At 39.1% G+C, this 14,942-nt stretch overlaps 1 protein-coding gene across 1 annotated transcript in view; it reads right to left on the bottom strand.

The window, feature by feature from the left end:
* Window positions 1-14,942, bottom strand: part of CACNA1G (calcium voltage-gated channel subunit alpha1 G) — a 428,561-nt gene that overhangs the window by 40,783 nt on the left and 372,836 nt on the right. The window contains exon 25 of the mRNA XM_063458969.1: window positions 5,168-5,319. Within this exon, the coding sequence (XP_063315039.1) occupies window positions 5,168-5,319 (152 nt within the window). The remainder of the gene's footprint in view (window positions 1-5,167; window positions 5,320-14,942) is intronic.

Genomic DNA, 14,942 nt, shown 5'->3' with positions numbered 1-14,942 from the left:
TTGCCTTTTCCTATGTCTTATGGGGTAGCTGATAAATCTAGTGAGGGGGACTGGATAAAATGAAAATGTCCGCAGAGTATTACTCCTCTATGTTTGACCTTGTCTAGTTTCCGTAAGAGTGACTGTAGGTAATTGCATGAGTCGGTGTTGGAAAAATACACCAAAACCAGTGTATAAAGAGCCGAGTTGAAGAGTCCCACCAATATGATGAACCTCCCATGGGGGTCAATATGTTTGTAGTGCAGAGTGAACGCTATGTCTTTATGAAGGAAAATAGATACTCCTTGTTTTTTTGCATCTGAGAGAGCATGGTATTGTGTGGGAAAGTATTTTGTAAACATAGAGTGGGTACATGTGTTAATCAAGTGTGTCTCCTGAATACAGGCAATATCTACATGTGATCTTTTCAGATGTTGGAGGAGCAACCTCCATTTACCAGGGGTTTTCAGTCCCTTGACGTTAAAGGACATTAGCTTCATACTCTGGTGTTAGAGAGGGAATATCCATAAACTCATGAACCCATTGCAGCTATAGATCAATCTGGCCAAACCAGACACACACTGTGGCAGCCGTGGAGCACCCACAATATGAAGAAAAATATGACTTCCAAAATTAGAGGGTGCTGGCAGAGAGATCCGTGAAGATTTTCAGGCTCTTGTAGGGATCCGGGAGATTGCTATTCCTGCAGGCTTTTGTGAGGCGTTCCTTAACATGGAAGAAATGAACAAGAGTGATCACATCACTAGTCGTCGACGGAGGTAGGTGTTTCGGTCTCCGTAGTCGATGTGCCCTGTCCACCAGTAGCTGATCAGGGTGTATTTCCAGAGTGAGAGCCTGGAATAGATATAGGATGTAGGCAGGCAATTCTCCATTGGACACCGACTTCAGAATGCCTCTGATACGAAGGTTGTTCCTCCGCGACCTATCCTCTAGGTCCGCCAGCTTCATTTTATGTGTGTGGATGATAGCATCCAATTTTGGAAGCTTGTCTGCAACTGAGTTGTGAGCTCCCACAAACTTGTCCATCTTCTGTTCCACCTGCGTGGTTCTTTGTCCTATATCCTGGATTTACTTTCTCAATTCAGCAGTCAGCGACTGCATTTGGGATTTGATGGAGGCTTGGATTGTGCCGGTGAACGCTGCCATCATCGCCCTCATCTTGGAGACAGTAAGAGGGGTCTCGTCTGCTACAGAGCTCGGAGAATCCGGAGGGTAGGGTGAGTCATCCCTCAAGAGCGGCTCGGTGCCATATTACACAGCACCCGAACCTGCTTTATATTTATGTGTGGGGGCTCTCGCTAGGAGAAAGAAAGCTCTTTCAGTCTTACCTGCCTTATATTTCTGTCTCTGTGACATGGTACCTCTTTTAGTAAGGTTGGTCCTGAGTCTGTTGCTAGTTAGACTGCTTATTTGATGCTTCTATGCACTCGTTCTTCAGGAGCTTCAGCAATGAGAGTCCATTCGGATCAAGCGTTAGGCCACGCCCCCGCACTCTTCAACTTTTACACATTATCAAATATTTTTACCATTTTACTCTAAAAGTTGATATATTATTTAATAGGGAAGGTCTGTGTAGGTATTGTAAATTCAAATGTACCTCTTACTCAAGTAAAAACACATTTGTAAGGATGTCTCCCCACTTATTAAATCCTGACTGGTCTAATTACCATTAAGTGAAAAAATAATACTATGGGATAATTTACTCTCCAAGTTAGATGCTTTCTTGGCCACCATGTTGATTCCTTTTATAATTAATACCATCATCTAAGAATAGGTTAACTGGAATTAATAATAGATCTAGTTGGAGAACTAATTACTAAGAGGAGTGTTAAAGAGTACAGCTAGACAACTTCATACGGTCATAATATTTAATTATTCTATCAGTTGTAATCTTAGATGTTAAGGGATTTCCGAGCAATTTATTTTTATTATTGGCTTATGTTGAATGCTCAAGCAATGACCCAATTTAAATAACCCATTTCTTTAAGTCTGTTTATAATATCTTGAGGCAATCCCAAATATGTACTGTTAGAAGAACAATTTAATTGCAACCATTGGAACTGACTAACCAGGATCCCTTCTATTATTGCAGGCATCCAAAATTGCATTAACATTGGTTGGTTTAACATAAATAACTGTCTCAAAATTACCCTGAGGGTAAATAATAAGGTTCAAACAATTACACATATTTACTTTATTCTTGCTATCAATGTTGCTTTTTATGGATTTTGTGTTTTGTTTTTATACACTTATTTTTTGTAGCATCCTGTAGACCAGGGGTGGTCAACCTGGTCCCTACTGCCCATTAGTAGGTGGTTTGAGATTTCAGGTGGGCATGGTAGGTTGTGCAGAAAACGCCCAGTGGGCCTCGATGGACGTGGACCAAGGCTGGCGGTGGAGATCCTTTCATCTCCCCTGCCGACCCATGCAGAGCCAGTCTTTCTGTGAGCCCTCTCGGGCTGGTGAGGAGATCAAAGATCTCCCTCACCAGCCCACTGACACTTAGTTCCAGCAGAGGGAGGGAAGGGCCTGGGAGGCTCTGTGGTCGGAGCATTGTCATGCATTACCATGGCAACACTCCGATACAGTGCTGTGCTCGCAGGCGGACAGGAAAGTCAGCCTGCAGCCAGAGGAGCTGCAGGCTAAAGTGAACATGCAGCCACTAGACCACCAGGGCTTGCAGCATTATGTCCCCCCTCCATGGTAAAAGGTAATAAGAAGAGAGGGGGAGACATTAAGATAGATTTCACACGTCTCACCCATCTCACCCACCTACACACAGCATAGACCCTATGCACCCTTCACACACAAGCAAACACTACACCCCTCACACAAACACACACTATACCCCTCTCACACACACACACACACACACTACACCCCTCACACACACTGCCCCTTCACACACACGCATTGCTCCTCAAACATGCACTGCCCCCCTCAGACGCACACAGCACCCTTCACACACACAGCACCTCAGAGACACACATATAAAACGTAGAATAGAAAAAGAAAAAAAAATGTAAGTACATATTTTTTATTTTTAAAAACCCTCCAGTCTAAAAAAAAAACAATAAAAATGAAAAATTGTACTTGCGCTATAAAATTGATTACTGTGGCACTGGCGAGCGATGCGGTGCCAGAATGTGGTGGCAGCTCGCTGAGTGATGCGGTGCAAGAATGTGCGACATATGGCATTGAACCGGGCCTCAAAGAGGGTCTTCCATTGAAGGCCTGGGCTGCTTTGTTGAGCTTCCAACGTGGCGACCATCTTGGTCGTGCCAGGAGGTTTGTGTTGTGCCATTTCTCAGCCCGCTCTCTCTCCGTGTGTGTTCCACCTTCTGCAGTATGTGGACCGGGATATACCCCACCAGTCTGAGGGGGTGGGGGGTATGAGTGTAGCGGGCCAGCGTGCAAAACTAGTATGCCTGGAGATCGGCCGCCTCTCCCCAGTCCAGGTCCCAGTAGGCCGCAACAGGATCCTCTGGCTTTCGGCTGTGATAATGTTCGGGAAGAGTGTTATGTCGCTTGCCCGAGCTCCCCTGTATGTGGATACATCTAAGTTTCAGCAAGTAAGCCCCAAAGTAAACTTAACAATGTTGGTTTCATCAAGTAATGCGGGAGCTCAAGCTTCATGCGTCTGCTCAGCTAAGCGGTCAGGCTCCGACCCCCAACATTGAAATGTTGTAACATACAGTGATGTGACATCTTTACACTATTTATATGCTATGGAATTCATAGTAGTAGTGGTAACTATCCAGTAGGAGCCATTAGGAGTGATGATTGTTATGTATTTGTATAAACCACTAATGCCAAATCATATTACAGGATCAGGAGCATTCTACTCTATGGTACATTGTTCTCTTTTTCTGATTTTATCAGATTCCAGAAGAATAATGTTCCAAATACACACTGATGAACATATTTTAGTGTGGTTTGTTGAATACCAAGCTAAAATAATTCAACCTGATAGTAAGGAATTTTCCCCGTGAGGAATTTCCCCTTGCCGTGGTCTTTTGTATCAATTTGCAACTCTCTGTATTTCTCCTCGTCCCCAAACCAGCTGATGAGGAGCCCCAATGAATGAGACAAGACGATGTATGGATCAAGGTGACTTCTAACGTTTAATGGACTGTGTAACAGGTTATGTTCAAGAGGAAACAGGGGTGGTCTTACAAGCATTATCCAATCCTAACAAAATCATCTATCTTATCTTAACATCTTAACCAATAGCAAGCTTGCAGGTGTATCTTCATGTTTAGGTCTTGAAGAAAGCTAGGTTTTACTATAACTACGCACTTAAAATATGCACTTAGAATTAAAGATATTAACTACGCAGTTCTAAAGCACACATTACTAAGCTGTTATGATCAAAGGGAGAAACAGGAAATAAGGCCAACAGCAGAAACACACAGGATATAACACTACCACTTGTTACACAATGTTCTATAGCTCTTGTCTAAGGGAATATTCACTAAGCATTGTATATAGACAAAGTATATTATTTCAAATAGCTGACGCTCCAAGTTAGCCAATTTTAAACAGACTGAACATCCTGTCATCTGTTGCTTGAGCCTTGGGTCAGTATAGGCAAAGTGTATTGTTCCCAACAATTACCCTTCCAATTAACTGATGTATACTTTGTTAAAGTTTTATAGTAAGACCTGCAATGCATACTGCTTCATATGTCAGTAACTCACGTATTCACTAATTTTGGTAGTGTCACATATGCATGTCTGCCAACTGTCCCACTTTGGGCTGTACAGTCCCGCTTTAGTTGCTTGGTGTCCCGCTTCTGGGCAGCACAGTACATCATTAGTTGCACTTGCACTCAGCAGCACTCTCTGCATGGTACTGATAACTGGGGGCCGGCCAAGCTGCCTGTCAGGTGGCCGGTCTGCTCCTTTTCAAATGGGACCATCCCTCCCCTTTTCATAAGAGGCCATCACTTTTCCGGTGGTTCCACCTAATGTGGGCATTGCTAATGTCATGGCTCACATCCCTGGCAACACCCCTGAGGACTGTGCCTACGCATCCAGACTTACCAAAGGCAGACGTTGAGATGTATGCGTATGTCTGGCATGGTTTTTGCTAAGTGTATAAATGGTTGAAACATTCAATATGTCGGGTTTGAACTGTAATTTTTATAATAGATATTCTTGCTTACCTTAGGTTGTCGATAGTGTTCCATTGCCATGGTAACCACATTTAATCCAATAACCCCAGTGATAAATAAATCCAGATAATGACTTGTGCACATTTGGTGAATGAGAAGACGAGGATGGGAGTAGTCTGAGTAGTAAGGTTTGGACTGGGACTCTACAGAAAAAAAGAAGAGCATATATTTAGATTGTTGCATCAAAGTGTTAGTTGTTTTGATGTTAGGTTGGACACTTCCAAGTAAAACTGAAACTTGATTTTTTTTTCCTCCACTTTTGAAAATGGAAAGCATCTTATGCAAAGCACCCTAAGACTAGCAGGGTTATTCACTAAATTAAGAAGTCAAAGTGAATTTCAGCTTTCCGGGCAAAGTAGCCATATGACAGTTTTTTTTAACCTTGAAGTTGAAATTCAGTTTGAATTCACTTTCAATTCTCACTTTACAGGATTATTCACTTAACGTCAGTTTGTCAGAATGGTCAAAATCTGGTGAAAATGCTCAAACTCCATCCACATAGGCAATTCACAGATTTACTAAAGCCATATGCAGTCAGGCTTTGGTCAGTCGAACCGATTCTGTAACATTCATTTTGAAGTGTTTGGAAAATCAGTAATATACTTATCTGATTGAATATAAACCAGAGGAAGTATAGATTTATCAACAACCGCATGGTGGCCAAAGATAAACCAAATCTGGTAGAATGCACAACTTTTTGGTAGTGAATGCTAATTTTAGAACTAGCAGCCAGTTAGCAAATAATAAAAAAAATGTAAAAAATCTCAGCAGCACAAGGGTTAATTATGTGGTGGCTGACGAGAGCTTGCAAGCCAAGAAAGAAAAAAACAAACCAACCAATCAGGGTTCTCTGACTGAAATTGCATAGCATTAGCTCCCTTGCAGGGCAAAGATGGATTTTTTTTTCTGTAATTTTTTTTAGAGCCCCCACTGACCACAAATAGGTCATCTCTGTATTATAATTAGAGCCCCCTCCCACCACCCATGGGTGGGAGCAGAGGTCCTCACTCATTTAATAACAAGTAACCCACATCCGCTGCATTAGGATGTTTTTTTTCTAATAGTCCCCACCTGTTGCCTCCCACTTTATTTTTAAATATATTATAGCCCCGATGAGGGCACAATAGTTAATGCTTTACAAGTTGGTTCCTTTGTAGGTGTGCGCATCCTACATCTTGTAGTAAAGACTTAAATTCCGGAATGCAACACAAACATACATGATCGTTGCAAGAGGATTGACGAACATTCCCACAGTAGTGTGATGGCTAGCCAACTCTTGAGGTAGGAGCAAGAGAAAAGAAGGGATCCCACACACCGCCTACCACGGGCTTGTTAGAATGCAGTGGAACTCCACTTTAGACACGCGGGAAAAAACTTTGAAACAGGAGAGTGAAATCCATAGTCTATCTTCCAACCAGTACACTGGAGGTTGGTCCCTACTGAGGCATGAATTTTGAATAATAATTGCAGCAGTCCTTAAACCATTTAGGGACAACTTGAGCCACAGTAATGCCAGCATGGGACAGGTCCTCCCCTTGGTCACAATCCTTATGAATGAGATGAATTATTTTCTGAAAAACAAGAAGCTGGTCCTAGTGGCACACTACGTCACATCAGTGATCAGGAGACTAAAAGACATGCTCAAAGCTTGTCTGAGCAAATGAGTTGCTAACTGCTCTGAACTGATGCTAACGTCCCTCTGTGATCCCAGGATTAAGATAAAACAGGCACTCTAATCCAGCAGCCTCACATACTACATGAACAGACTTATTGACAGGATCCACAATTTGTTGTGAAAAAAGAGGGATGCTAGTTGAGGGAGATTTGCAGATTGAAGCAGGCATGTCTTCTATTCTCATCAGCAGCAGCATAACACCAACAGAGCGGAGTAATGAATCTATATTTTGTACAGAGGTTTTTGGCAGTTTGATGGGAGCAAGTGAAGCACCAGGCATCTTAAAGGAGAGTAACACCTCTGAAATGGTCATAACTTAAAGGGACACTCCATACCCCTAATGCACTTTAGCTTGCTGAAAAGCTTTATGTGTGGAGAGTGTGTCCATACTTGTAGTGCATACTTCAATACAAGGCCCTCTTTTAGTTTGTCCACATCAAGATTCCAACATGAATACATAATATAACTTAATAATCTAAGCACTTACCTGCATCATATATAATATAATCGTAAATTGTAAAACATATAACCTAATATGCTTTACCCATTTCATTGCCAGCGGTGTGTTACTCACATTTCATTTCATGTCAGATCTCCTGTAGTCAAAGGGTTAAACTAATGAAATAACTTTTTTCTTTTCTTACTTTGACAGCTGTTTTAATATTGCATGCAAGTACACTATATCAGGAGGTAAAATTTCCAGGAAGATGGTGGAGTCAAATTGTTTGGGTAGTACCCACCATCTTAAAACGTCACCAGACACCACTGATTTTAACACCAAACACCATAATATATATTAAATTTAAGAATAATATCACAGAAACCCTTATGCCCATTTCAAATGATGAGCGCGGTGAGCATGTCTTACTATGACAATCAATAAAAAAAAATTGCATCTAATCAATATCTGAGATTATTATTGTATGTGCTATTTAACTTATTTGTACATATGCCCTCCCTTCTATTTGTTTTAAAAAAAAATGTCTAATTAACTTCAACTACAATTAATACATAATCAAAGTTTGAATTAGCAGATATGTCAATATTTAACAACATCATGTATATAACTCAAACATAGTTTTCACAAAAACAGCCAAAGATTAGGTACAATAAAATTGTTTTTTGGTTGTTAGTCAATATTCGGGCATGACTTTAACCCCTTAAGGACACATGACGTGTGTGACACGTCATGATTCCCTTTTATTCCAGAAGTTTGGTCCTTAAGGGGTTAATAATGATTAGGAAAGTCTCTACCATACTACACATGAATGACAGTGACACATGGATGTCAGATGTGGTATGGTAAACCTCCACTCCAGTGGACAAGCAAGGCAGTCCATCCTGATAAGTGTGGCTAAATGGTCCCATCTCCAGACCACATTACCACTGTGGCAACATTATTTTCAAGACAACAACAACTTTCATAAGTTCTATAGGACATGTTTTGCATGTAGATATAACACAGCAATTATATATTCAGAAGTGATCTACTGTATATTTTTACAATGATTGAGAACATTAGAATAAACTTGAATAAAATGAACATTTGTTCTACATTTGCTATTTCACAGGGTTCTTTTACATTCTTATAGATTTAACAAAATATTTATATATAGGGAAATCCCACAACGGTGTATGGTAAATAAAAAAGTAAATAACAGAAAAAAGGAATAGGAAAAGAAGAGAAAGAAACAAGTAAAAAAAAAAAATATATATAAATAAAATAATTAAAAATTAAAAGATGAAAATGAATATTAAAATTAAATAAAAATAATAATGCAAAAATATGAGGAAAATAAAACATGGTAAAATAATATTAATAGAAAACATCCACCTCTTTTAAATAGTAGGAGGGGAGGAATGTACTTTTCATCTCTCGTCTACAAAACTGTCTAGAAATCCTTCTGAAGTATTCATGGATATGCAATATCGATACAAATAATGCGAAACAAAATATATGTTGTACCTGTAACCTAAAACAATAATTGCTTGGTATCAATGTACAGGAAAAAATAAAATAGAAGGAAACATGAAAATAGAGAAAGAAAGGGCCCGTCATCCCTCAAAAATGTAATCTAAAAACAATTAATGATCTAAAGTATAATATATATTACAAACCCCTTCAGGACCAAACTTCTGGAATAAAAGGGAATCATGACATGTCACACATGTCATGTGCCCTTAAGGGGTTAAAGGGACACTATAGGCACCCAAACCACTTCACCTCATTGAAGTGGTCTGGGTGCAGTGTCCCTGATCCCTAACCCTGCAATGTAAAACATTGCAGTTTTAGAGAAACTGCAATATTTATATTGTAATGTTAAGACTGCCTCTCCAGGGAGCTTCCTGCTGTTTCACAGAGTTTGACTCTGTGAAACGGTGCTGGACATCCTCACACTTTGCACGAGGACATCCAGCATCTTCAAAACCCCCATAGGAAAGCAGAGTCAATGTTTTCCTACGGGTAAGTCCTAATGCGTGTGCGTCACTTGCTGCGCATGCACATTAGGTTCCCACTCCAGATGACATTGGAGGGAGATGGAGCCAGTGCCAAGGTAAGTGGAAAAAAAGGGTTTAACCATTTCATTGCTGCGGTGGTGGATGCAGGGGAAGAGGGCCACTAAAGTATTGGGAATATAGCTTTGTATTCCTAACACTATAGTGTACCTTTAAGTACATCCCTTTAAGTAACAGAAAAAAAGGGGGACCAATATAATTTCCAAAATCAATTACTAAAAATATTTGAATCAGACCTGTTAGGTCTATTTCCATAGTTAGTCCAAGTTATAAAGTTTTTAAATTAAAAATCAATTGGGATTCCTTTCTTATTAAATCTTGTAGCCTTTTTCCTCCTCTCCAGTTTAATTTTTTTGCTCGATCTATGCCTATTACTTTGAGATTATTCCTATCAAAATAAGGGCATGTACTGCAATGTTTAGATGCTATATGTTTACTAGATGTTAATTTTTATGTTTAAGGATTTTATTAAAATGTTTTGATAGTCTAATGTAAAATTTCCGGCTTGTACGGCCCACATATAGTGCCTTGCATCCACACTGCAATAAATCAATAAGTACTGAAACGATGTATACATTTATATAGGTTATACTTTTTCTTGTCGTAAGTGCCAATAAAGCTAATAGTTTTTTTTTCTTTTGATATTTATAAGTGAAACTATTTCTGCATCTATGAAAACCTTCCGGTTTGTTTACAAATTTCCTTCTTTAGCATTCTTTGAAAAGAGCTGCACACTGAGGAGTGGCCATTGGGGGTGTCCCTGGGCTGTAATGTAAACACTTCCTTTTCTCTGAACATTAAAAAGCCTGCAGGGACAGACTATACTCACCAGAACAACTACAATAAGCTGTATTTGTTATATTGGCTATAATGTCCCTTTAATGGACATTTGTTTGACTAGGTACGGAATATGACATCTTTTAAATGAGCTCTATTTACCGCCTCACAAAGTCAAGCTCATTCAACTGCATTGTTCATAACATCGGGTAATGTTTGATGCTCTAAGCTCGAATTTTGACATAGATATTCTCTTACAGCTACTGAAGTGTACGCGGTTTGTTCATGTACACCCGCTCTGTTAGATAACCCCAAAGGAAGTAATTGGGAGGTGAAAGGTCGCCCGGATCTAGGCATATCTTGAAATTATCCGCTCATAAAACAGTTGTCTCAGTTTTGAAAATAAAATTCCACTATTTTTACTCATTGTTTCTTCATTAAATTACCCATGATGAATCTTCCAAGACTCAATTCTAATATGTACATGTAAGAAAAAAAAATGTAACTTCTAAAAAATATAATTTTATAATGCAGGTAATATTATTTAACTGTCAAATGGTTTTGGACATACATTTATATGTTTTACAAATATTAGAGACGAAGTTCATGTCATGTATGTACATAAATGTCTGAGTAGGATTGTTATAAGAATCAGAACTTCAAAATGTATAACTCAATAGCAATTCATCCTATTACAGATTAACTGCATTGGTTCTCTAATATTGAGAACTTACTACGTATTTCCCGTAGAGGCTAATATGTACGCATTAGTTTGAAATGTCCATAGAAAGCGTCTGAAAGAATGCGCTTGGCTATAAGCTGACGTGGTTATAACTGAAATGCACCAACTGATATTTTATAAATTCTCATGGTTACAAATGATATACTAAAATTGGCAGTTGAGGTTTACCCTTGCTCCTGTTGCCGTACAGTATTTGTTCAAGCAGGTTAGGCAATGAGGCAGATAATTCATCTTTGCCTGCTGTGTTGATGGCTGTGGGTCCCCTTGGGCCGGTGAGGAGATCAGCGATCTCCCTCACCGGCCCGAGGTCCCTTCGATTAGGGAGAGAGGGCGGGAGGACCCGGAGGCAGGGGAAGCAGATCGTTTTGGGAAACAGCCTGTGTGTAGCTTTACCAAGCGTTAACCATGGCAACGCTTAACACAGCATTCTGCGAGCTGGAGGACAGGAGACAGCCTGCAGCCAGACAAACTGCAGGCTACATAGAACTTACCACTACCGGACCACCAGGGCTGGCTTTGTCCCCCCTCCTTCACCAAAGGTAAGAAGAAGGGAGGGGGATGGATAATTTTTTATTAATGTATAGGATTATTATTATTTAAAAAAAAAAAAAAAAAACAACAACACTTAATTGCTGGTGTCTTTACTTATATTGCTTCAGACTGGTACAAATGATGTGATCCTTTACTATCCCCCTATTCACTACCATGTCCCACAATTGGAATTTTGCAATCCATTCTTCTGGGAGGCTGTCAAAGCAATTCCAAACTTTGCTTTGGCACAATCTACTGCATCATTGGAAGAAATGGCAACATAACACTTGGTTGACTTATGGTAATGGGAACTTCTACTGGATATGATTAGGCAATGCTAATGCAGATAGAGAGGGGCTAAGAGAAAGTGGCAAGTGCAGAGGATGTGCAGGAAGAAGTAGACTGTTGCCTCTGCTCTCTGGACCCTCTTCTAATTCCTCTCTAGGACAGATTTAAATGTCTGGATTGGTGGTGGTAAGAGCCAAGACAAGATATTGCAGACACTTCTTGGGTACTCTGTTCTACCTCTTAGTAAGTCTACACTGAGCTCACCCTTAGTTGCTTCTCGGGGGCTACATGAAATAGTAGCAAATTAAAATGAGCATGTTTGGTCTTGTGTGAATTGGTTTACCTGAGATTCTGCAATGTGGCTATTTGGAAAACATACATTTTTCTGAATACCCGGTCAGCCTAATTTGGACCAAATTGCAGTTTATTCCAAAATAAATCTCTATGTCTAATTAGAACCCTTAAATTCTTCTGCTGAGAAATTAGGGACAATGCTACAATAATTCTTCTTGTTAGTTCACAAAGTACAATATTAATTTACCCACTTTTAACTTTATATTACTTTATCAAATATAGCATAACTATGATACTAGTGAATTGTTTACTAGACAGGATTATTCACTAAACTTGTTTAAAATTTGTCTGAAAATGGAATGTCAGTCCTCATATTTACTAAAGCCAATTCCAGTAAGACGTTTGTCAACCAGTTAAACTCCATTTCAAAATAAATACATGAATACAAAATATCAGGTTCAATACGTGGCGGCGGCCAAGGCTTGCTAGCCACTCACAAAATTAAAATGTGAAGAAAATGACCTTTGTAATTGGTTTAAACATTGACCCTATGAGGTTTCAATGATGTACTAGATTGACCGTTGCCAAAATAGTTAAAAGCAATCTTCAATGGTTTCACTAATTATACTATATTTATTAGAAGCAATCTCAGTCTTTTCCCCCATACAAATTATGACAAAAAAGAGTGGTCTCTAAATGTTAAATATATGTTTAACCCCTTAAGGATGGAGTCAAGTTCTGATCAAAACAAAACGTAAATAAAACCTGGAATTTGCGCTATATGTCTGTTCAACCGTAATTCACCTCTTTCATATTAAGTGCAACCACACTTATTATATATAATTTTGTTCAGGAGAAACTGGGCTTTTATTCAATTTAAAATATTTATATTTGAAACATAATTTAATATGAATAAAATGTGAAGAACTTTGAGAAATGAAGAATTTTTTTTAGGTGGCATGGCATTTTAACTGTGAATGTCATAATACTGTCACAAACCATAGCCAAAGTTAGTTTTCATTTGTTTTTGTGTGGCATTTTTCACACAAAGACTGCACTTTTACTGATGTTATCGTCATTACAAGTTTTAGTGTTCTAAAACACTCATATTTGTGTTTAACGAAGTCTCACAAGTATAAGTATGTACAGGTTTTATGGTGTTTTAGAAAGTTACAGGGTTAAGTATAGTGCTTGTAAATTAAATTCGCTGGACTTTCTGCCTGGGTTGTCAAGCAGGCCCCTTGAATTAGAATGAATAAAATTACTTAATTATGTAAACATAGTAGATAAGTATACATGTTAAATATATATATATTATTATACATGTATATATATATATATATATATATATATATATTATAAATTATATAATTCTAAGTGTGTTTTGACACATATATATATATATATATAGAAGCAGTAAGGTGAGCACTCCAGAGGACTTGTTGAAACAATTTATTCAGTGAAGAAAAGAATCGACGTTTCGACCCGCAGGTCTTTATCAAGATAAATACCTGATCTTGATAAAGACCTGCGGGTCGAAACGTCTATTCTTTTCTTCACTGAATAAATTGTTTCAACAAGTCCTCTGGAGTGATCACCTTACTTCTTCTATATCTATTTACGCTCTGCAGCACCGAGGCTTTTTTTCCCGGATTAATTTAAAGGTAGAGTGCCAGACTTTGTATATTTTATATATGTTAAAAGGCCTGAACTTGTGGAGGCCTGAATTTGTGGGAGGAGTAAGTCCCCTACTTAAACTCCCAGCCCCTACTCACCTCTGCCTTTCAGCTGATTGTTTTGTCCCCATAGCAACCAGCACTTCCTGTCCAGCTTCCCTCCAGAATTTTTTCCTGTTTCCAGCAGTCAGACGTCCTGACCAGTCCTCCGTCCGTTTGAGGCCTTCCACTCAGTTCCCGGTCAAGGTACCCGGTTTCCGGTCACGAGACCGGCACGTTCACGTAAGTTAGGCGTAGGAAATAGCGCCCCGCTATTTCCCGCCGTTCGGGCCTAAAAACGTAGGGGTAGGCTCCCTCTATCATATTCGTACAAATACACGCTTTTTTAACCGATTTCAGTGTTCACGCCAAAACAGACGAACGCTCGGCACTTTATCACTGCTTTTACATATTCGTACGGAAACTACCTAATCTATTGTTATTTATATACACAGTAATATTATTACGGGCATTCTCTTATTTCCGTTTGGTCACCCAGGACCAATCTATTTCGTACGATTAAAACACAAACACCTTGCTCTAAATCCATTTTCGGCTAGTTCTTATTCAAATAGGCTACAGTATGCACTAAGTTCTATTTCACGAATTCTACTTTTCTTTACGTATATTCCCTGTTCGGTCATATTGCTACTGATACCTTTTTTTGTCAGTTTGGGGATATAATTAGCTTGTTTAAAAATCTGCCTTGTGATTTTCTTTCTATGTTAACCAGTTAATTTGTTTTACTACTTTTTAAAATATCCACGTCTATCATAAACGTACGGTTTCTATACACTGAGGCAGGATGGCCAGGCTCGTCACAAACTTCAAATGCAACAGTCAGGATAAAATAGTACTGCAGTTTGTCACTTTCCACAATATATACAAGGTTGTGCTCTCCCACAAAATAAAACAAAAAGAAAATAAATCCTACTCCAACTTGGAGACTTACTAAACAGTATTACTAACTATCCAACTGGCCAGCTAATCTAGTTCCCAGTTTTAAACAAAATGAAATACAGCACTTTAAGCAGGTTTCACACAGTACCTTTGTCTCAGGCTTAACTGCCTCCTCTCTCCCAGCTGTTAGACTCTCTGATGTCTTCAGAGGCTAACCTTTTAAAACCCTAGTGCTGGTTAATTACATTCACCTGGTATATAACATTCAAGGGGTGACTCCCACCAATTAACCCCATCATGCTGGGAATAGAGAGCACTCCAATCTAT

The sequence above is a fragment of the Pelobates fuscus genome, chromosome 6, assembly GCF_036172605.1.
Source record: "Pelobates fuscus isolate aPelFus1 chromosome 6, aPelFus1.pri, whole genome shotgun sequence".
Taxonomy (NCBI): Eukaryota; Metazoa; Chordata; class Amphibia; order Anura; family Pelobatidae; genus Pelobates; species Pelobates fuscus.
The sequence above is the reverse complement of the archived record's forward strand: the minus strand, read 5'-3'. Positions and strand labels throughout refer to the sequence as shown.